General features: G+C 33.3%; 1 protein-coding gene across 4 annotated transcripts in view; it reads left to right on the top strand.

Moving 5' to 3' along the window:
* The window catches only part of LOC105337192 (leukocyte tyrosine kinase receptor), a 192,756-nt gene that overhangs the window by 8,952 nt on the left and 161,012 nt on the right, over positions 1–22,792 (top strand). Inside the window, exon 1 of one of the 4 annotated variants that reach the window (XM_034468726.2) lies at positions 18,162–18,917. The exons of 1 other annotated variant lie outside the window; for it this stretch is intronic. In XM_034468726.2, the coding sequence (XP_034324617.2) occupies positions 18,743–18,917 (175 nt within the window). In that variant the 5' untranslated portion in view covers positions 18,162–18,742. Of the gene's footprint in view, positions 1–18,161; positions 18,918–22,792 lie in introns of those variants that run through there. 2 more of the 4 variants (XM_034468721.2, XM_034468722.2) reach the window with 2 other exon arrangements.

Genomic DNA, 22,792 nt, shown 5'->3' with positions numbered 1-22,792 from the left:
TGCATGGATGGTGTGTCTTATGATACTGATGCACCTGACGGGCTTGAATGCTAAATCTGAGCCATAGGTTTCGGATGCTGGATGAGGTTTAGTTTTTTTGGAACAGGTCACATGTTTAATAGATAATAGAACTATTTCAAACTTACATAGTTGATTTAACTATAATATAAATGAATCGCAGAGGTATCTTCAGATGCAGAGCCTGATCCCCATTATCAAGGATGCTAAAAAAAACCCTCCTACCTCACACAAACTTGTTTGATAGATGTGTTTGTTGTGAAATGATATAACATGATTCCAATGATGTAGTATTGTATGATATGAAACACTTTTGTTTTATATGATACAATATTACATAATATATTATATTGTAAAAAATTACATGATACAATATGATGTTGAATCAAATTGTAATATGTAATATCATAATTATGAAATGATATTGTATGATATTTTATTATATCACATGATATTGTATGATATACAGGTGACACTTGATAGCTCGAACTTCGATCTCTCAAAGTTCTCTCTCGAAGTGAAATCACGGTCCTGATTTTTTTTCTCTATATAACTAAGCAAATTAACTCTTGATCTCTCGAACTCCGATCTCTCGAAGTCCTTGATCTCTCGAAGTAAAACCTGGGTCCCGTTATACATATTTCATTGTTTTTCATACTTGATAACTCGAAGTGGTTGCTGTGTACACATGCGGCCGATCAAGCGTATAATTATAGCTCCGCGTGGACCTTACCTGGATGGTCGAGTGAACGCCTGGGGGCTAGCGTGGTAGTGTTAATTGGTTGATTACGTAATTGACACTACCCCTCGCTTCTTTCAAAGGGTAGATAGGTCATTTGTAACTGATCTATTAATTTCAACAATTTGTGAAAATTACGATATATTAAACAGCTCTTTACTTAATATATTCTATGATTAAGAAAACAAAATATGCTTAAAAGTTTTTTAACGTGAAAAAACCCACTTAATAACCACACAACTAAGTTATGTATTGTTTAAATTGAAGTAATGTAACAGAAAATACGAATAAGATCATGTTAGACTATCGTTCCATGTTATAAATATAAACTTCCAGCTACTATAATTTTAGAACCAAAATGACCGGAACAAAAATTTCCGGAATTTTTTAAACTTTCGATCTCTCGAACTCTTGATCTCTCGAAGTTTAATCATGGTCCCCTGAAGTTCGAGTTATCGAGATTCACCTGTAATACAATGTTGTATCAAATATATTGTATCTTATGATACATATCATATTATGTATCATATATGATACAATGGCATACAATACAATATCATACTGTATCATACAATATAATATCATATGTTACAATTTTGTGATTTATTATGTGATATGATATTTTATCATATGATACTATATTGTATCATATATTATATATTATGATATTGTATTATGTGATCAAGTACAATGTTTTACAAGATGCAATACCATGTCATATTATATGATACAATATCATATCTTGATACAATGTCATATCGTATGTTACAATATCATATTGTGTCATTATATATTACAGTATTATATTTATATAATAGTGTTGTGTTGTGCATGTACTATGCCTAAATATTAGTCAGGGTTTGATACATAGTGCAGGAGCTTGAGGAAAATATTTGCTGTGCTCTATTTCGGCATAGTATGTTTACGCTATATAAACCCTTTGTATACTATGCGAAAATAGATGAGTATTGAATTTATAGAGATAAATTGACAGGAGGCATAATAATGTTTTATATGATATATATTGTATAGTATCATAGGATGCAATATGGTATTTTATATTATTGTATTGATAAACATTTTATCTTACAATACAGTATTAAATGAACATATGATTTTCAAACTATTATTTACATATGATATACGATATTGTGTCAAAACAGTATCCATGAATATCCAAGATCATTAACATGATTAACTATGATTTTCATATAATATGATAAAGGTGGTCTCAAAAAGATGATGCCTAGTCTCGGTAAGCTTTGTAATCTGGGAATACCTATGTCAACTATGATAGCATGTCCCTACAATTTTGTAAACACAAATTGGAAAAATTAGAAATCTTCATTTTATATTTACATGTGTTGATTTTTTTCCATTTTATTTGGCAAGTTTAAAACGTTCTCCCTACTTGCTATAAATTACTACTTTAGGAATTCATTAAATTATCAATCATCAGTAAAATGAGTAAAGATTACGTTAACAGTTCTTTCATCTTAATGATAATTTTAGTTTTAATTTTGTTTCAATGCTTGACCAAATTTTAATACATGAAATTGAAAGCACCTGTTCTTGCAAAAGTTTATAACAAAACAATACTATATATTTTAATATGTATTCTTGTTGAAGTAAGAGACGGAGGATAAACCCGAGTTGTTTGAACCAATCATACATCTTCCATTCACATTTCGCTCCCGTTTGCACTCCACATTCTGCGTGAGCTCACCGTTCACAGCCGCTTACTCAATTCCATTCAGCGTTTGCTCACCGTGCACTCTGCGTTCGCTTACCGTTCACTCCCTGTCCATGAGGCAAGTAAAATGTTTCAGGGACTGTATATCATGACCAGGGCCTTGGCATCAACATCTTACATTTAATTATTACAGTTATAGGTATAAAACTCCACATGACGAATCTACATAGCATAAGGCCAAGTACTACAGAATTTTCTTAATATCAATCAGGAGTTATCAGTACGATATACATGCTTACTCAATTTATTTTTCAGGCTCAGGAATTTGAAGCAAATGTTCTAAGACATGTATTTGACGATGAAGAAGGAATCTTTTTAGCCAATGTAATTGACTTCGAGGAGGGAAGATACTTTATAAAGACAGAGTTTCATGAGAAGTTTGTGGAGGCAATAAAGGATAACAGAGCAAAAAAGACTACCTGGATCTATTTGAATGGAATTGAAGGTTTGGGGAAGACATCATCAGCGATTTACTATGTTTTAAAGTGTCGAGAAAATGATGACCTCTCTGTTCATTATGTTGATGTAAACGAAATTGAAAAGCGAGATGAAGATTTGGAATTTTTCATCGCTTATTCAAAAAAGTTCAAAAAAAATGACTGTATTATTGTTGATCATTTAACTCTCTATAATACACATTATCTAAACAAGATGAAAAAGATTGTGGAACGACAAGTTAAAAACCCAAAGTTTATTCTCATTGAAACAGGCTTCACTGCAAGTGCACATAAATTTACTGAATTTGGAAGAAAATTTCAGCTTGATGAGGACTCTTTTGTAAACATTTGGAAGGGGTCCTTGGAATATTTAATATCGAAAAAAGATAGGGAGGATGAGAGTTATGAGCATAGACTTAGTCTAAAGGAAAAAGGAAAGGAAGTGTATAATGAGTTTTCAAAGGAATACATAATGACTCCCAGATTATTGAACAGCGTGTTAGAGGATATGTACACAAGAACAGATGGAACAGTTGAAGATGCTTTTGCACAGTACACAAAAGAAAAACAACATGAAATCATAAATTGTAAAAGTTGTGAAAGTCGTGAGTATTCCAAGTTTCAGCTTCATACTGCTGTTCTTCTCAATTTTATTGCAAACAAAAGTGAAATCATCATGAAATGGGAAGAGGCACAGGAATTTAGGATAGGGATCAACATATTTGAAGTTCAGCATTACAAAATCCAAGCTGAGGATCTACAAGGTAACCTTGAGTATGCAAGGATGGATTTGGATGTTGGTGATGTTTGTGTAAAAATTCGACATTTAATTCCAAACTTGGCAAACTGTTGGCGAGAAAGGTTTCCGTATCATTTGGAAGAGATGATTCACAATGCAAAAATTAGGGGATGGTGTAAAAGTAGTCCGGGACATATGTCCCGGACATATGTCCCGCGATGTCCCAATTTTCTATTTCGCATTTAACTTATTTTCCAGTTGCTTTTATCAAAAACCATTAATCAGATATAAAAAAAAATCTTAAGTTTAGTCGATTGTATTCTTTCTGCTTCTTAAAAAACACTAATAAGTTGAAAATCGCCAATTTTCCTTCGTCAAAAGTGTAAATGTAGTCCCGAGAAATCGACTGGTTTTTTTTTATTTCCGGTTTTTCTTTTGCCTTTGTATATTTTGGCAAAAATTTATTTTTGTTGTCTCTTTATTATTTGTTTATGGCAAAATTATTAATTATTTATCAACTTTTAACCTTAACAGCAGTTATTTACACTTTTCCCTGCGGAACATTATAGTTTACTGTATAGCTGAAAAGATATAATACAATTAGAAACCCAGCAAAGTTACATGTAAGAATTCCGGATAAAATTCACGTGTATGAATAATTTCATATCATATTGAGATGAATTGTAATATATATATTTTTTAAAGCAAATATTACTATTATTATTAGAAATAATTTTATTTAGATCACTTTAATATTAGAAAACGCGTTTAAGATTCCAGCAGCAATTATCGTCTCAAAACCAATCAATAATTACTTGGTTATTTTACTTGTTGTTACAACAATTATTGTTTCAATATTAGAATTAAGATTCTTGACGGTGATTTAATGATGAGATGTGCAATTAAATGCGCGGACATATGAACATGTATTGGATTATTTCAATAACTGTCCCCATTGAATAATATAAAACGTCTGTAAAATGTACACATGTAAATAATAGATTTAGTGCTTTTAACTGCCTTAACAAATATGTTTTACTATTTTTCTAACAATAAAATGGCTTTTAATAAAGGAGGCCTCCACGTGACAAGAGCTGGACAACGGTATATCAATATATAAGTTATATACCGGCTAACATCCTTTACAGAATCGTCATGCGGAATTGTATATACTACCCCTGTTGGGTTCTCGGTTTTACTTTTTCTTTTGTTTCATGTGAACTGCGATGTCCCGCAAAGAAATGTGTAAACAATTACCTTAAGGATTGAGAATGATATAATAATTATGTTTATATTATAAAACAATATTTGATATTCAAATACAGTATATAAACATATAGAAATATGTAAATTTAATGTACACACAAAAGCAAAACGAAAACCGGAAATCGAAAAACATGGTCCATTTCTTTGGACTACATTTACACTTTCGTCGAGGGAAAATTGGCGAATTTAAACTTATTGGTGGTTTTTAAGAAGCAGAAAGAATACAACCGACTTAAATTAAGATGCCATTTGATATCTGATTAATGGTTTTTGGAGAAAGCAACTGGAAAGTAAGTTAGACGCGAAATAGAAAATTGGGACATCGTGGGACATATGTCCGGGACATATGTCCCGGACTACTTTTACACCATCCCAAAAATTAGTTCTGATAAAATTTTGCAGATTATGTTTCAGAATGGTGGAGCTAGAAAGGAGTTTGAAAAATTGTTTGTTGAGTCTCAAAAACAGCAGGGAGTAGTACTTCTGCCGGAAAATGGTGGTAATACGTTGTATCAGCCATCACAGACAAAACAAGAAGTGTCACAATCATCTTTGAAAATAAAACTTATTCCTGCTAAAAACTTCTTTGAATGTGACGCAAAAGACCTGTCTTTGCACCATCAAGATGTACCGGACGATCTGAAAGGTCATGAAAGAAATATTGCCTTATTTTCTCTTTTTATTAAACACTATGCAGGGTCAGTTGATAGATTTTTGGTATATCCACAAATACCAAATTTTATGGGAATAGATTACTTTGTCTATTATACTGACTCTGGTGAAGAAAAGGAAGGGTGTTCGTCACCTAAAAGGGTCAAAGTTCAGGAAAAAACATTGTACCTTGTTCAAGTGGCAACTGGTGCTATGCATCGAGGTGATACAATTGGTCAAGCTTTGAATGTGGTGAAACAAATTTTTGTGAATGAAAATGTTGCAGTTCATGCTGTTGTTATTGTTGCAAGTAAGAACAAAGAATCCTTTACATTGACAAGGTGTGCATTTGAAAGGATTTCTGTGCTGAACTTAGATGGAACTAAAAAAATGCTTCTACAGCACAACAGCCTCCTGCATCAGTTTTACTTGGAACTTATCAGGTCACCAGAACTTGTCTAAAAATAGCTCATTAGCTGATGATGATAATTTTTGGGAGGGAATTCAGAAGTTCGAAAATAGAGTCCATCGTATTCCACCAACTTGGTTTGCTTTTTTGTCATCTTTTATCAACAATTGAACACAATACAAGACTCTTCTTTCTGATCAGATATCTTCTGAACAGTTTGTGATTTTTTCTTTCATATGAGAGGTATTGTGAATATCTTTTAGATGTTTAAAATTTATCAAGATGAGATGCACTGATGTAGCTGTTCTAGAGTGCCTAAATGGGAAACGTTATTTGACTTTTTAAGGTGGTATGGGACACTTCCATATTGTGACGTACTATTTATTTTGGTACTATTTATCAAAATAAACAATGAAATTGAGTGTAATTTTCTACCGGTAAATATTTTCTTTTCCAAAATTGTCATCGAACAGCGTAACGCAATAGGTTAGAGCGTTCACTACAAATCTGTAAGTCATGAGTTCGAACCCCATATAGGATTGTAAATTATTTACCTTTACAAAAGTCTTAGGGCCTCTCTCTTCGGGTGCCCAATAGTGATCAATCTGTGTCCATCCGTCCGTTTATCCGAGATCTCTTCTCCTGAGAATAACTTCTCTCCCCTTGGCCCAATCTGGCTCATACCAGAGATTGTCTTTGAGTAAAAGGATATGCAGTGACTTTGAACCATGTCTAAGATTAATGATGTTTGTAGGTCAAGTGTCAAGGTCATATTGGGATCACACAAAAATCCTTTTTCAAGAGCATACATGTTTATACTCTCCACATAGCCCTGACTTTGATCCAAGGCATTGTGAAGGTCATATCAGAGATCAGTTTTAGACTGTAGTTTTAACCCCCATTTGCTTAATCTTGCTCAGACTGAACAAAAAAGCCTGTGTGTATGTACATATGTAAGGGGTAATTAGATTGAATGTCAGCAGGAAAATTTCTAAGTTATAGGTCAAGGTCAAAGCAAAATTCTCCGAAATACTTTACATTTTATTGGCTGTTATTTAAGGGGGCCCTAAATGGTCACCATCTCAATGTTGTCTAGTTTAAATATATTTTTTGGTCAATTATTGTAAAATTTGAAAATTGGTGAAAGTATTTTTGATTATAATGTAACTTTTATTCACATTAATATTGACAGATGTCCCATACCACCTTAACAAGAATCAAATACAGAGTACATGTACTTTATGCATGAAAATTTTTAACGTTCAATCTGTCAAAACAGATAATTGTTAAAAAATTTTAAAGGTAGAAAAAGATTGTTATATTTTTTTTTAGCTCAAGTGAGCTTTTCTGATCACATTTTTTCTGTCGTCTGTCTGTCTGTCTGTCCGTCTGTAAACTTTTCACATTTTCAACATCTTCTCCAGAACCACTGGGCCAATTTCAACCAAACTTGGCACAAAGCACCCTTAGGCAAAGGTGATTCAATGTTGTGAAAATTAAGGACCACACCCTTTTACAAGAGGAGATAATTAGGAATTATTGAAAAAAAAAATTGAGAAATTTTCATAAATCTTCTTCTCAAGAACCATTTGGCCAGGAAAGCTGAAAGGTATGTGGAAGCATCCTCAGGTAGTGTAGATTTAAAGTTGTGAAAATCATGACCCCCGGGAATAGGTTGGGGCCACAATTTGGGGGGGGGGTCAAAATTTTACATAGGAATATATAGAGTAAATCTTTAAAAATCTTCTTCTCAAAAACCAATCAGCCAGCAAAGCTGAAACTTATGTGCAAGCATCCTAAGGTAGTGTAGATTCAAAGTTGTGAAAATCATGACTCGGGGTAGGGTGGGGCCACACTGGGGGGTCGAATTTTTACATAGGAATAAATAGAGAAATGTCTTTAAAAATCTTATCATCAGAAACCAATTGGCCAGAAAAGCAAAAACTTGTGTGGAAGCATCCTCAGGTAGTGTAAATTCAAGTGTATTCAAATCATGATCCCTGGGGGTAGGACGGGGTCACAAGGGGGGGGGGGGGGGGGACAAGTTTTTACATTGGAATATATAGAGAAAAATCTTTAAAAATCTTCTTTTTAGAAAAGCTGTAACTTTAGTGAAAGCAACTTCAGATAGTGTAGATTCAAATTGGTTAGAATCAAAATCTTGAGAAGTAGGTCAGGGTCACATTTTGGGTCCAATTGTACAAAGGAAAACATTTTAATTATTCACAAATACTGAAATGTTATCAGATATGGTTTTTCTAATATGCAAGCATTTTGACATATTGCTCATTCCTTAAAATTGTTTAGACTCAGAGTTTGATGTAGGTTTATATCCCACATATTAACAATTATTTAGGATCTTTTTTAGAACTGCAATGCTCAACATGTGATATGACTATAAAATCATCCTGTTAGAAAAGGGACTTGATTATAATCGGGGGGGGGGGGGGGGGGGGGGGGGGGGGATAGATTTTTAAATATACAGGATCTACATGTATTATACCACATTCTCTAGATATTTTGTATTATGACTCCAATAAGCTGATTTAATCACGCCTATTGTTGCACAGGTGAGCGATGTGGCCCTTGGGCCCTTGTGTTACTTGCCAAACATAATACATGCACTGGGCCACTCTGTTTACACTACGAGCATCATAAGGACATGCAACTTGAGCTACAACCATTATACACTTTTGAATTGCAATGAATCACTGCCTTTAGTTCTACTGCTTTGTATTTGTCATACAGGACATATATTTGACATTAAAGGTTTAGGATCAAAGTATCATAAGTAATTCTGGATTCCTCCATATAAATTCAACCAGCCTGGCTGTTTGAATAATGTGATAATTTTATAGTAATATACTAGTCTCGCTTTAAAAAGAATGAAAAACATAAGATTTATAGAGAGCTTGTGAGAAATGTACTTGCATGAATATCAATGCTATTATAAACTTATGAGGAGATTTCAAGGATATGAAACGTTTGACCTCTGAAAGGTCAAAGAAAAAAATAATCCCGAGCCTCGCAGCACAAGTTACTTAGTTACTGTTATTTTATTGAGAATATAATGGTTACTTAAAAATTGCTGGAATTTTTCTAGAGTCACCATTATCTAGGATGTAAATTTAGACTGAAAAGGATTGTAAGAAGAGTTTGTTTCACATGATAATGCATGTAATGGTGAAATAAGTGTCTACAGTCACATCAGTGCTAATTAGGGAGTAATTGTACTTTAGAAGCATTCTTTGTCAAGGCTGTCAAATGAATGCTTCAAGAAGAAAATCGTGATACAGTATTTTTACCTCTTTTGCCATTATATCTTAGCTTGCAAATTTTGACAGCATATTTTTCAGGTTAGCTTTACAGCCCGTATACTTCACCTCTTTTGCCATTAAATCTTAACTTGCAAATTTTGACTGCATATTTTTAGGTTAGTTTTACAGCTCACATACTTCCTTTTTTTGCCATTAAATCTTAGCTTGCAAATTTTGATAGCATATTTTATAGGCTAGCTTTACAGCCCATGTATTTCTCCAGATGTTGCACCACATTGCCATTCTTTATAAAAAATGTATTAATGATGCATTGATGAAATCTAATCATTCTTATATTGATATCGAGATGAATGCTTCCATTCTGATATGTTTAGAGAAAAAAATTGATTATTTCTGAAACAATTATGGTATTGGATGATTGTAATTAGCACCTGTGGTATCAATTATTGCATGCAGAACAGGAAACTTTAAAAGATTAACTATGCCAAATGCATGTTTTTCCGTCTCTGTAAATATGTTCAGTAGTATAAATTGTCTTTCTAAATGTCAGCATGTGGTATGAACGTCAATATTTAGTTGTTTGAACACCATCATTACGTCTGTTTTATCAGATAGGTAGGGTTTTATGTTGCTAAGCTATCGGGATTTTGCAAAAACAATTTTAACAGTATATATTGTCCAATTTGGTCACAATCATAACAGTGTACCTTGTTAAAGGATTTCTGTTAGTTGATCTATGCATTTCAGTTTGAAATTAAGGATGTGAATTGTATGCACTGGAAGTATTTGGGATAAAATGATACGGAACTCTGTCAATTTTAAGTTGTTTTAAATGGTGTTTGGGATTACTTTGCAGTATACATTTTCATTTTATATTTTCTGATTTTTGATTATAGGGAAATATGAGTACATGTAGTATGCTTCAAAATCATTATTCCGATTCAATTTCATTTTGATCTTGGCTCCATTATGAGAATGCATTACAGATGGTCGCATGGCCTGTGATTGATCACACATAATGCTATGTGGACTGCAGTCCACTGCAGCATGTTCAAGCCTATATCTTAAGATCATCCTAATCTCAGCAATTTGCTTATACATTATGTAGTACACTGCAGCATGCTCAAGCCTATATCTTATGATTATCCTTCTCAGCAATTTACTTAATCATTATGTAGTACACTGGCCGCTCATTGCGAGTGACTGCTGATTAAAGGTGCGACTGAACATGTAAGTTTAGAGAGAATTCATTTATAGTTATGGATGATATCCTCCCCACTACTTGTTGTGCTCATGCATCGTTTTTGAAAGGGGGGGGGGCAAACTCATCCAAAAAAATTCTTAAAAAGCAAAAAAAGTCATGAAAATCCTAATGGATTGGGGGGGGGGGGGGGGGGGGGGGGGGGGGGGGGGAGCATAGTGTATCGCATCAATTTTACTGTTAATTTCCCTTCTTTCAATTCAGTTTTTTACATGCTCCCAAAAAGTGTAGGGGAGGGGAAGCAACTCCATCTTAACTTACTTTGTTAGCTTACCGAGACGAAGTCAAGGGGAGCTTATGCTATACCCTTGGCGTCGGCGTGTGGACCTGGTTAAAGTTTTTGTTGCAGGTCCTGTATCCAATTTATTACTTGTCCTATCTTCACCAAACTTGCATGGATGATATATGTATCTGGACCTACTTATGTGGCAATATGGTGTTAAAGTTTTACATAGGAATATATAGAGTAAATCTTTAAAAATCTTCTTCTCAGAAACTAATCAGCAAGATGATTCTTTATAATTGTTAAGACACCTGGCTCCAGGACAATTGTTCGGCCTCACAAGAAGGTTTAGAATTTGATGTAGCTTTATATCCCATATATAAACAATTGTTAAGGATCTTTTTGAGAACTGCAATACTCAACATGTGATATGACTATAAAATCATCCTGTTAGAAAAGGGACTAATGATTATAAACATCAGAATATCCAGAGGGAAAAATGGATTTTATTTAAACAGGACCCATGGGCCTCTTGTTTAACATATGATATACGATATTGTGTCAAACCTGTATCCATGAATATCCAAGATCCTTAACTTTGATTTTCATATAATATGATAAAGGTGGTCTCATAAAGGTGATGCCTCATAAAGGTGATGCCTCGTCTCTGTGAGCTTTGTAATCTGTGATTACTTATGTTTATATACATATTTTAAAAAATTGTTTGCTGCGAGAAAAAATTGGGGGCCAAGCCCTCCGTGATGCCACATGCCTGCACTGAAGTACAGGAATTAAAAAATGCCTGGAATTAAAGCGATTAATTGTCACAATGGTTTTCTTGAAATTTCTAAGCAATTATTGTTTTGATATTGTAAAACTTGTGGTATGAGGAAATAGTTTTAAAAGTAACTTTAGGGACATTTTGTCCTATAAATACTATCAATACATTGATTAAGATTTCTTGCATCATTGAACATTTGATTTCATGGATCAAATTAAAAACTGAAAATCCATGGAAACTTTAATATATAGTGTTAAAATGGATTGAGATATCAACAAGCAATATGATCAGTTTTGATAATAGATATTCACATTCATATTCACATTCACATTGAAGAAGGGAGGGCATATTGCTTTGCTGCTGTTTGTTTGTCTCTCGGTCAGTCCACAAACAGTTTCCGTTCATTTTCTTCGCAGAGGATGAACATTTTGAAATGAAATTTGGTAAACAGGTTAATCATGATAATATCTAGGTCAAGTTTGATATTGGGTGTGAAGAGCTATTTTCACAAAGTTATGTCCCGTGGACATAGAAAAATTCCAGTTATTTGTAGTTTCCAGTTATTTCCTTCGCAAAGGATAAACATAATGAAATGAAATTATTATACAGCTATAATATCATGATAATATCTAGGTCAAGTTTGATATTGGGTACGATCGAGCAATTTTCGACATAGTTATGCCCCTTGGACGTAGAAAAATTCTAATTATTTGCAGTTACTGCTCATTTTCTTCACAGAGGATGAACATATTGAAATGAAATTTGATATACAGCTTTATCATGATAATATGTATATATTGGGTATGATCAAGCATTAGAAAAATTCCAATTATTTGCAGTTTCCGTTCATTTTATTTGCAGATGTTTCAATTATTTGCAGTTTATACATTCATTTTCTTCACTGATGTTTCAGAAAGAGAGGGGCATAAGTGTTTAACAAACATCTCTTGTTTATCTTTATTCTAAGATTCACACACCGAGCTGGCATTGAAGTGAGGTTTTGAGAAGTAGGTGACTTTCTTACCAATAACAATATATCATGATTAATAATGCATGTTCCTTTGCTCTGACTTCTCACATGAACAAGTGTCTTTTTGATGAGTAAATGCTTTAAAAGGATTAATTCCAATTGTCTAGTACTCTAGAGCAATTCCTTTATCTGAAATTGGAGTGAAAAATGTTATCACCTAGCTAGCTTATTTTTTAAAGGTATATTGTACAAAATCTTATGTGACAACTTTTTGGAGTTTTATTAGCTCACCTGAGCTGAAAGCTCAAGTGAGCTATTCTGATCACATTTTGTCTGTCGTCCGTCTGTCCGTCTGTCTGTCTGTCCGTAAACTTTTCACATTTTCAACATCTTCTCAAGAACTACTGGGCTATTTAAACCAAACTTGGCACAAATCATCCTTAGGCAAAGGGGATTCAAAGTTATGAAAATTAAGGGCCACACTCGTTTTCAAGGGGAGATAATTAGAAATTAATGAAAAATTTCGAGAAATTTTCAAAAATCTGCTTCTCAAGAACCAGAAAGCCAGGAAAGCTGAAACTTGTGTGGAAGCATCCTCAGGTAGTGTAGATTCAAAGTTGTGAAATTCATGACCCCCGGGGGTAGGGTGGGGCCACAATGGGGGGGGGGTCAAAGTTTTACATAGGAATATATAGAGTAAATCTTTAAAAATCTTCCTCTCAGAAACTAATCAGCCAGGAAAGCTGAAACTTATGTGGAAGCATCCTCAAGTAGTGCAGATTCAAAGTTGTGAAAATCATGACCCCTGGGGGTAGGGTGAGGCCACATTGGGGGGTGTTAAAGTTTTACATTGGAATATATAGTAAATCTTTAAAAATCTTCTACTCAGAAACTAATCAGCCAGGAAAGCTGAAACTAGCGTGGAAGCATCCTCAGGTAGTGTAAATTCAAAGTTGTGAAAATCATGACCCCCAGGGGTAGGGTGAGGCCACAATTGGGGGGGGGGGGGTCGAAGTTTTACATAGGAATATATAGAGTAAATCTTTGAAAATCTTCTTCTCAGAAACTAATCAGCCAGGAAAGCTGAAACTCATGTGGAAGCATCCTCAGGCACTGTAGATTCAAAGTTGTGAAAATCATGATCCCTGGGGGTAGGGTGGGGCACAATGGGGGGTCGAAGTTTTACATAGGAATATATAGAGTAAATCTTTAAAAATCTTCTTCTCAGAAACTAATCAGCCAGGAAAGCTGAAACTTGTGTGGAAGTATCCTCAGGTACTGTGGTTTCATTAATTTTCGTGGGTATCAATTTTCGTGGATTTTCAAAAAACCACAGTTTCAAGGATACGTAATTTCGTGGCTAATGATCCTATCAATACAAAATGTTAGTTGAAATTGAACTTCAATGAATATTTGATTTCGTGGATCAACTTAACAACGAAATCCACGAAAATTGGTATTCAACGAAAATTGATGAAACCACAGTAGTGTAGATTCAAAGTTGTGAAAACATGATCCCTGGGGGTAGGGTGAGGCCACATTGGGGGGGGGGGTGTTAAAGTTTTACATAGGAATATATAGAGTAAATCTTTGAAAATCTTCTTCTCAGAAACTAATCAGCCAGATGATTCTTTATAATTGTTAAGACTTTGGCTCCAGGACAATTCTTTGGCCTCACGAGAAGGTTCAGAGTTTGATGTAGCTTTATATCCCATATATAAATAATTGTTAAGGATCTTTTTGAGAACTGCAATACTCAACATGTGATATGACTAATCACATTAGAAAAGGGACTAATGATTATAAACATAAGAATATCCAGGTGGGAAAATGGATTTTATTTATACAGAATCTACATGTATTATGCATTGTCCAGATTGTTTGTATTATGACTCCATTAAGCTGATTTTATCATACCTATTGTTCCTCAGGTGAGTGATGTGGCCCATGGGCCTCTTGTTAAACTACTCAACTTATTTGGATTGCGTTTTGATTTATTTTTTGTATGATAAAGATACAGTTGAGCAGTTAAGCTGGGCAAAATCTGTCTATGTATGGGGAAAGATTAACAGGGATCATATTGCTTTTGAGTTGATTTTTTTCAGTACATATTATACAGTTTAAATTCAATTTGATTTATAAAAGAAGACTGACCATTGTGTCAATTGACATAAGCAATACCGTTTTAATTTTAATGGCTGAAAACCATTATTTCCAGTATTTATTAGAAACAAAAGACCAACAAAATCCCAAAGCACATGCAGAACAAATAAAAGAGATTTTAAAGTCATTTATTTGTCACATTAACACTATCATACCAATGGCATGTTCTTTTCAATTTAGAACAATTAGATTCCTTTAGTTATTTAATGGATACTTCAGCAGGTCATAAAAAGATTTGATTTGACTTGCATTATCCAAGTTATTTCTCATTTTATGTTTCCCTTCTTCATACTGAAATTAATTGCTTAAGGGAATGATGTAGCCAAGACTTTATTACAAAATTTATTGCTAACATAGACTCTTTAACTATATATGTATATGTCCTTAAGAACTTAATGGTCTAAATTTAAAGAAGTCTTTGGGTTTTTGTTTTTTTATCGAAGTTTACTTCTTTATTAAACAGCATTTATCGATACAAACTAATGTTTGTTCTGTTTTATTGTTCATTTTCTGACTATGTAAAAGTCAGTTCTTTAAATTATTATTATGTTATTGCAAATCTCGCTTGAAAGTATACACTTTCACTGATATTGCTATGCATATAGTAATGACACTATTTGATGCAAAGGGAAGAGAGTATACCATTAATTCATTTCCCATAGAACTCATATATATTCTGATCTAATACATTTCCATGTATTTTCCTAAATAATGCATTCCCTTCTACAATAATTCATGTCATGAGGGAATGCTTTGGTCAGGTAGTTTAAAAATGGCGGCAGAAAGCGAAACCTCCAAAAATTGCTTTTTTAAATTAGCACAGCATGCAATGTGTTAAATTTTAGCGCGCACACATATGATTTAATGTGTTTACAAGGTATTGTCCGTCCTTTTTCATGAACAGTAAAATTATAAGTAGCAATTAACATCTACTCATTTTTTTAACCAGACATAGACCAATGTGCGTTTGAACACAGTTAATTTTCCTTACTACAGTGGTTTAACTCTAGTTAATGATCGAACTCGCCCATGGAGATGACAGAGCTTGAAATTGAGAGGGGGCTGGAAAGAATTTGAATCATTGTCCCTAATACAATAAAATTGATATAAAACATTTATTTATTTATTTATTTATTTATTTTGGTTGCACCATACATGTACTGGTAAATATAAGAATTTTGAGTTGGGCATATAAAAATTTGAATGGGCTGGGTTAAAATGATGGGTCTACATGCCCAAAGGGCATGTGCTGAAAAAAATTTGTCGTGAAGACTGGTAGTGTAGATTCAAAGTTGTGAAAAACATGATCCCTGGGGGTAGGGTGGGGCCACATTGGGGGGGGGGGGGGGGGGGGTGTTAAAGTTTTACATAGGAATATATAAAGTAAATCTTTAAAAATCTTCTTCTCAGAAACTACCGGTAATCAGCCAGATGATTCTTTATAGTTGTTAAGACTTTGGCTCCATGACAATTCTTCAGCCTCAGAAGCAGGTTCAGAGTTTGATGTAGCTTTATATCCCATATATAAACAATTGTTAAGGATCTTTTTGAGAACTGCAATACTCAACATGTAATATGACGATAAAATCATCCTGTTAGAAAAGGGACTAATGATTATAAACATAAGAATATCCAGGGGGAAAAATGGATTTTATTTATACAGGATCTACATGTATTATTGTACATTGTCCAGATTGTTTGTATTATGACTCCATTAAGCTGATTTTATCATACTTATTGTACCTTAGGTGAGCGATGAGGCCCATGGGCCTCTTGTTATTTTATAAAGACATACTTGAACATTCAGCATTTTTTGGGTCTGTAGAGTCACTCAGGTGAGTGATTGGGAACTGTATGTGTCATCCATTGTCCTTATTTTGTAAATTTGATGATTAATAAACTCTTTTCTAGATGGCCAGTTTCATTCAGTTTATTACTTTGGTTTCTGGTTATTTACCAATACTCCGTTTTGAAAAATTGAGTTTAATAAGAGTTTCATATGTTCTGACCAAAGTATATGTATGTTTAAGAACATACATGAATGGGTAACATTTGACATTTCTGATGAAACGAATTGCCAAAAAAATTTTCTTTTCAAAATGAATCGCCAAAAAAATTTTCTTTTCAAAATTGTTCTTTAATTGGATTGGTTTTAAAATGAATTTTTAATTTTATGTTGAGAACAGAGTATTATTTAAATTTGGAATTATTTTAATTCTTGGAATTTAGAGAAACAGTGAAAAGTAGCCTAGCTTAGTCACTATTAATTCATCAACTAACTCTGATTTTCGCACAGTCAATGTAAAACGGGGCATTACTAAATGCCCTTAGTTTATTGATGTGGAAACTAAAATTTCTTAGTATCACCTATATTACAAAAGTATTCAATAAAAAAAAAAAAATTTTTGTAGATATTGATTTTTTTTAAACATTCAGTCATGTATTTCTTACACAGTGGATTTATTCATTCAAAAATATATTATGTAAATGTTGATTTGTAGATGGTGTGATGTAGGTTCTTTTGATATGTGCTTGAGTAAAAATTCTTCAGGATTCACTAAGGGGGTTAGCAAATCCAGGATTTGCTAACCCCTGTTGTGCGCAGGGTTACTGTGGTTTCATTAATATTCAAGGGTATCAATTTTCGTGGATAAAGTGAAAATCACGGTTTCAAGGATATGTAAATTCGTGGCCAATGATCTTTCAATACAAATAGATAGTAGAAATTGCACTTTGATGAACATTTAATTTCATGAATAAATTTAACAACGAAATCCACGAAAATCGGTATTCAACGAATATTGATGAAACCACAGTAGTTGGTGAATTAGTAGTGACTAAGGCTACTTTTCACTGTTTCTCTAAATTCCAAGAATTAAAATAATTCCAAATTCAAATAATATACTCTGTTTGAATGATTTTTACGTGATATACATAAATGATAAACCACTGGAGTATTTTATGGGATATTTTTTGAAGATTTTATGAAAGCTTTTCTTTTGTACTTTTATAGGTAAATATCATAAACACGAAATGCCAGCTGGACTTGAAAAAACTGGGTCAGTCCTGACATCACTGTATAGTAAAAAGGTAGCTAGAACTCTATGTAAATGATCAGTGAAATTCTGACATGCATTTCCTCATGTTAGATATACATTTCCTGAAAATGTTTTGAGGAAAAAGTGAACTAAAAAATCCATTGTAGATTTGTTGTAATCAGTTTTGACAGATACACATTGCAAAATTTAAATGGAGTAAAGTAAGTTATATGCTCATTAACAGATAATGAAGAGTTTCTCTTCCTGAAAATTGACACAGTTTGGACAATAGTTAAAGCATAAATAATTTAAAGCGACAGATGATCATTGGTAGATTTTCTGGTGAAGTACACTACTACTGTCAATTGTTAAGACCAACAGATAGCGGGACCGACAGATAAACGCTTCTATTGTCAATCTGGCTCTATACTATTGATCATGTAACAGATTAGCAACTTCAGTAGCTTTAAGAAGTTTTGTATTTGACATGTTTCATCCAATTTGAGGATTTGCTTAAGTTTCGTAATGATTTGACATCTGACAGGGACAGATTTGGTCATCTGACTGTTCCATCTGATGGACATATAATTCAGTTATTGATTATTTCAAGAAAACAAAATTTGAGAGGAAATATAAATGGGACATTGGTTACATGGAGTTATTGTGCAGCAGTTTTCACTAGTGACTGCTCTCTATGAAATGTTGCAATGATGCAATGACTTTTCCATCTCCAAGGGACTTCTTGTTTTACTTTGTGTTAATAGTGTGGATTTATAGATCGAGCAGGCTCTCACAGTGACAACCAGATGAAACTGTTGCTTCATTAACAATCGACAAAGAAAATTGGCTTCTGACTCTTTTTTTAGTTTAATTCCATATCTTTCTTTTGAATTCAGGATAATGGTCTCGTATCTTTTATTCAAGAGAGCATGTTTTTAACTTTGTTTTAGAGCTTAAAAAAAAAAAAACCAGTTTGTAAAGTCATTTGAATTTCTCCTGGAGTTTGTTGCAGCAACATGAGTATTTGGAAGTTATTTGTCTTTACTTTACATGTGACAATTAGTTTAATGGCTAAAACAATGTGTCAATTTCCAGAGGACCTAGAAGTTGGCATTGTTAACAGTAAGGAAATAAAAAGTGTGTCGGGAAAAACTGATGCATCAAAAGGAAAGTCCCCAGTCCTACCTACAGGTACGAAGTTGATTAATATTGAAGTTAGTTATGATTGTACATGATTAGATTTAATAGTAATTAGAATCTATATATTATATGTGAAGTATTAGAATATCTTTATATGTGTAGTATTAAGATATCTTGTGGTAATGTCAAGGTTTGTGATAGAAAAATATATGTAGTAAATAATTTGAGAGTTAAAATCTGTGTTTTCCCTGTATTTGATATAGTCATTTGATCAAACTATTTGATGCTACCACAGTTTCAAATTCCTGAAACTGCTTTAATGATCCTTACATTAAATATATAGAAAAAAGACTGTAGATTAGATATATAGTAAAAAAGGTTGTGCTATATGTGGTATAACATTTTCACGATCTTCTTATTGGCGTCTGCATGCCTTTCCTTTGAGAGATTGTGTAAAGCTTTTGTCCTTCAAAATTCAATTGCCTTTATATGAACAGCTCAATGGACTTATTAAAGCATCATGATTCAAATTTTAGATCGCGCTTTTAATCTCAGGGTAATACTGTATGAAAATTTACTTTTTTTTTAAATTGAAAGTTTTTCTCCAATATTGGTAATTGCTCTCTAAATTGCTCAGCCCATGTTTAATAAATAGGAATTGATGAGGGTTCAAGTAGAGGTAAAAAATGGGCATTGCTGGAAAATAGTAAATCTTAGAAAATCTTTTTCTCCACTTCCACTGTAGTGGGAGAAGTACTAAATACATGATTATAGTGTTCAAGAAGCCCTCTACCAAGATTGTGAAATTCAAGACCCCTAGGCCAGAGGTTAAGGCCCTTGGACAGGGCCAATATGCATAAAAAATGTATTTAATCTTAGAAATGAAAATCTTTTCCTCAACTAGCTTCCACAGCAGGGGGAGATGAACTGTATGCATGATTTTGATGTTCTTGAAGCCCTCTACCTAAATTGTGAAATTTATAACCAAAGGGTCAGTACCCTTAGGTAGGATCAATGTGGCCATATATTTAAAATGTATAAAATTTTGTTTATATTTTCTTCTGTACTTCAAACAGAGACATAAATTTATGTCTCTGACTTCAAAGTCGTTGGGGGGGGATATTAAACTAAATCTTATTATATCCATAATGTTTTCTTCTTAAATTGTGAAATTCAATGATCATGGGGCAGGGGTTCAGACTTTTTATTTGAGGAGGAGGGGACAAAAATGGTCATATAGGGAACATATATTTTTAAGGTCACTTATGTATTGCTGTTGATCTATATGGTACTCAGGTGACCACAAGACCAGCTATGACTCTCTTGTTTCTTTTCATGTTTTCTTCTTAAATTGTGAAATTCAGTGATCATGGGGCAGGGGTTCAGACTTTTTATTTGAGGAGGAGGGGACAAAAATGGTCATATAGGGAACATATATTTTTAAGGTCACTTATGTATTGCTGTTGATCTATATGGTACTCGGGTGACCACAAGACCAGCTATGACTCTCTTGTTTCTTTTCAGCTGAGTGGATTTAACTTTTTTTTTTTAAACTGATTGTTGCTCATTCAGCAATTGTCAAAACCAAGGGAAAAATGTTCATTTTCAAATTGAATTTCAAATTGGATTAAAAAATTATTCAAACAAATTACATATTGTCAAATAATATTCATATTCCAGAAAAAAAACTAATATTAATTCAGTGAGCTTGTAGTTCTTCTTTTGAATTAAGAAACAGAAATTTCCAATTTCATTTATTTGGTTATGACCAGAGGCATGTGTTATGATTTTGACCAAAGGTCAACTGTTCAAAATTAAGTGTTTTCTTTGAATTACTTTCCAGAAAAGGATAAAAAGATTTGTCCATTGTGCCTTTATAATGCAGGCATACTTAACCTATATAGGGTATATTCATATTTTTTGTTTGCCCCCTTACACCTGCTTTAATAGTTTTATATAAAAAAATTAAAAAGGCATACTAGAACTGACTTAAGAACTGATGTTCAGGTAAGTGATTTAGTCCATGGGTCTCATGTTCCTCTCAAAAGGATTCAAAGTTTTTTAAAGGAAAATGAAGAACCCGAAAACTCCTGGCGTGCAGTTGCAGGCATTTGCCAACTAATGAATTGCAATCTTTAAATAATTTAAATTATTGATAGTCCAGTTTTGAACTATGATTGTTCACTTGTTGACCAGACTAAATACAGTAAGTGTACAAGATTGTTATTTTTTTTTTTTAAAAGCATTTATTTTAATTACTTAATATACATATATTATAGTTTGGAAAAATTATTCCATGAATGCATGAAAATGAATTAGGAACCAAAAGTTTTCCTTTGAAACTTGAATATAACCCCACACAACAAAGTTGCTAGGGATATGTTTTTGACTGGTTCATGTCAGTCAGTCAGTCGGTCAGTCACCCAGACCATCAGTCCTGCTTTTTCTGTAAGTGCCTCAAACCGCTGCACAGAATTTCTTAAAACTTTGTAGGTATTAGGACACAATGTTCAGATGTGCACATTACCAGGATATACTGATTCCGTTATTTTTCTGGGAATTTTGGCCCTATTGAACTTAGAATTTTGGCCCTGTGTTAAATATAGTAATGAACAGGTCCAAAAAGTGCAACTCCTCATTCCGCTGCATGGAATTTAGTGAAACTCCTCTTAAGCCGCTGCATGGAATTTAATAAAATTTTGCAGGCATTTAGGACAAAATGGGTAGATGTGCATATTACCAGGAATTTCCGATTTCAATATTTTTCTGGGAGTTTTGGCCCTTTTGAACTTAATATGGTTTAAGTTGTTAGAGACAAAAGACTAGATGTGCATATTTGCAAGTTTTTTTTTCTAGTTATGCCCTTTATCAAATTATATTGTGTAATTAATGCATACATTGCCACTCATTATGTGTATCATTGTCGAGTAATAGGGGAGCATGGGCCATGTGAGCTTGCTCACATTCTCTTTCAATTTAAAATATTTTGTTTAATGGGAATTAGATTTTTGATCTATTAATTTATACATGAACAAATGAAGAAATACAACAAAATGATGAAGACAGGCCTCTGAAGAGAAGCAGTTGCACCAGCTCTTGGAATTATTCCATTAATCTCTCTAGAATTGGTTAAGGTTCGCTGAAGGTAATGAGGAGTGACATGTTTCTATAAGCTGATTTTAAATCCTAATTTTTTCTTAGCATTCCTGTGCAATCCCGGAATTGCATACGTCATCCACTCTTGATCCTAATTGTGCAGTGTTTCACCAAAGTTCTATTTAACCGTGAAAATTCCTGAAATAGTTTTGATGGAAAGCACAATTTATGTGTACTAAAATTGAAGGGGAAAATAGGAACAGGGTTGATCATTTATGTTGGTGTGATGTTTTGAGTGTGTGGAATGTTTTAGAATAATCCAGAATATAAATTAAAGATACATGTGTTTCTAAGTCTTAAGGCCATTGAGAACATATAGTGCAGGAATATTTCATTTGTTCATTCTATAGGACATATTGTAGAAATTTAGATGGAAATTTTGCAATTAAAGAAATTTTTACATATAAACAAACTGCACCACTTCACTTTACAGGGCTGGTGATGGTGTTTAAACGAATATCAGAGATAAGTGAAGTGAGATATCTGTAATAAAATGTTTAAGAAATTTTTTTGGAATCAAATAGTTGTACAGAATTTGTATGAAAATAAGATTAATTAGCCCAAAACTAGCGCATTTTTTTGTGGGCTGTAAATTGCAGTCTTTACCTATGGGAGGCACTGAAGCTCTCGGGTCGTCTATCTGAATTTTTTCAGATCGGGAGCTACAGACCTGCAGCTGCAATCTTTATACTTTGAGATATTTTGGACTATTAAATTATGTGATAAAGGATTTCTGTTGAGGACATCCATATGTATAATGCAGTTCAAGC

The sequence above is a fragment of the Magallana gigas genome, chromosome 6, assembly GCF_963853765.1.
Source record: "Magallana gigas chromosome 6, xbMagGiga1.1, whole genome shotgun sequence".
In the NCBI taxonomy this organism is placed as follows: Eukaryota; Metazoa; Mollusca; class Bivalvia; order Ostreida; family Ostreidae; genus Magallana; species Magallana gigas.
Note: the sequence above shows the minus strand (reverse complement) of the source record. Positions and strands in the feature narration are given on the sequence as shown.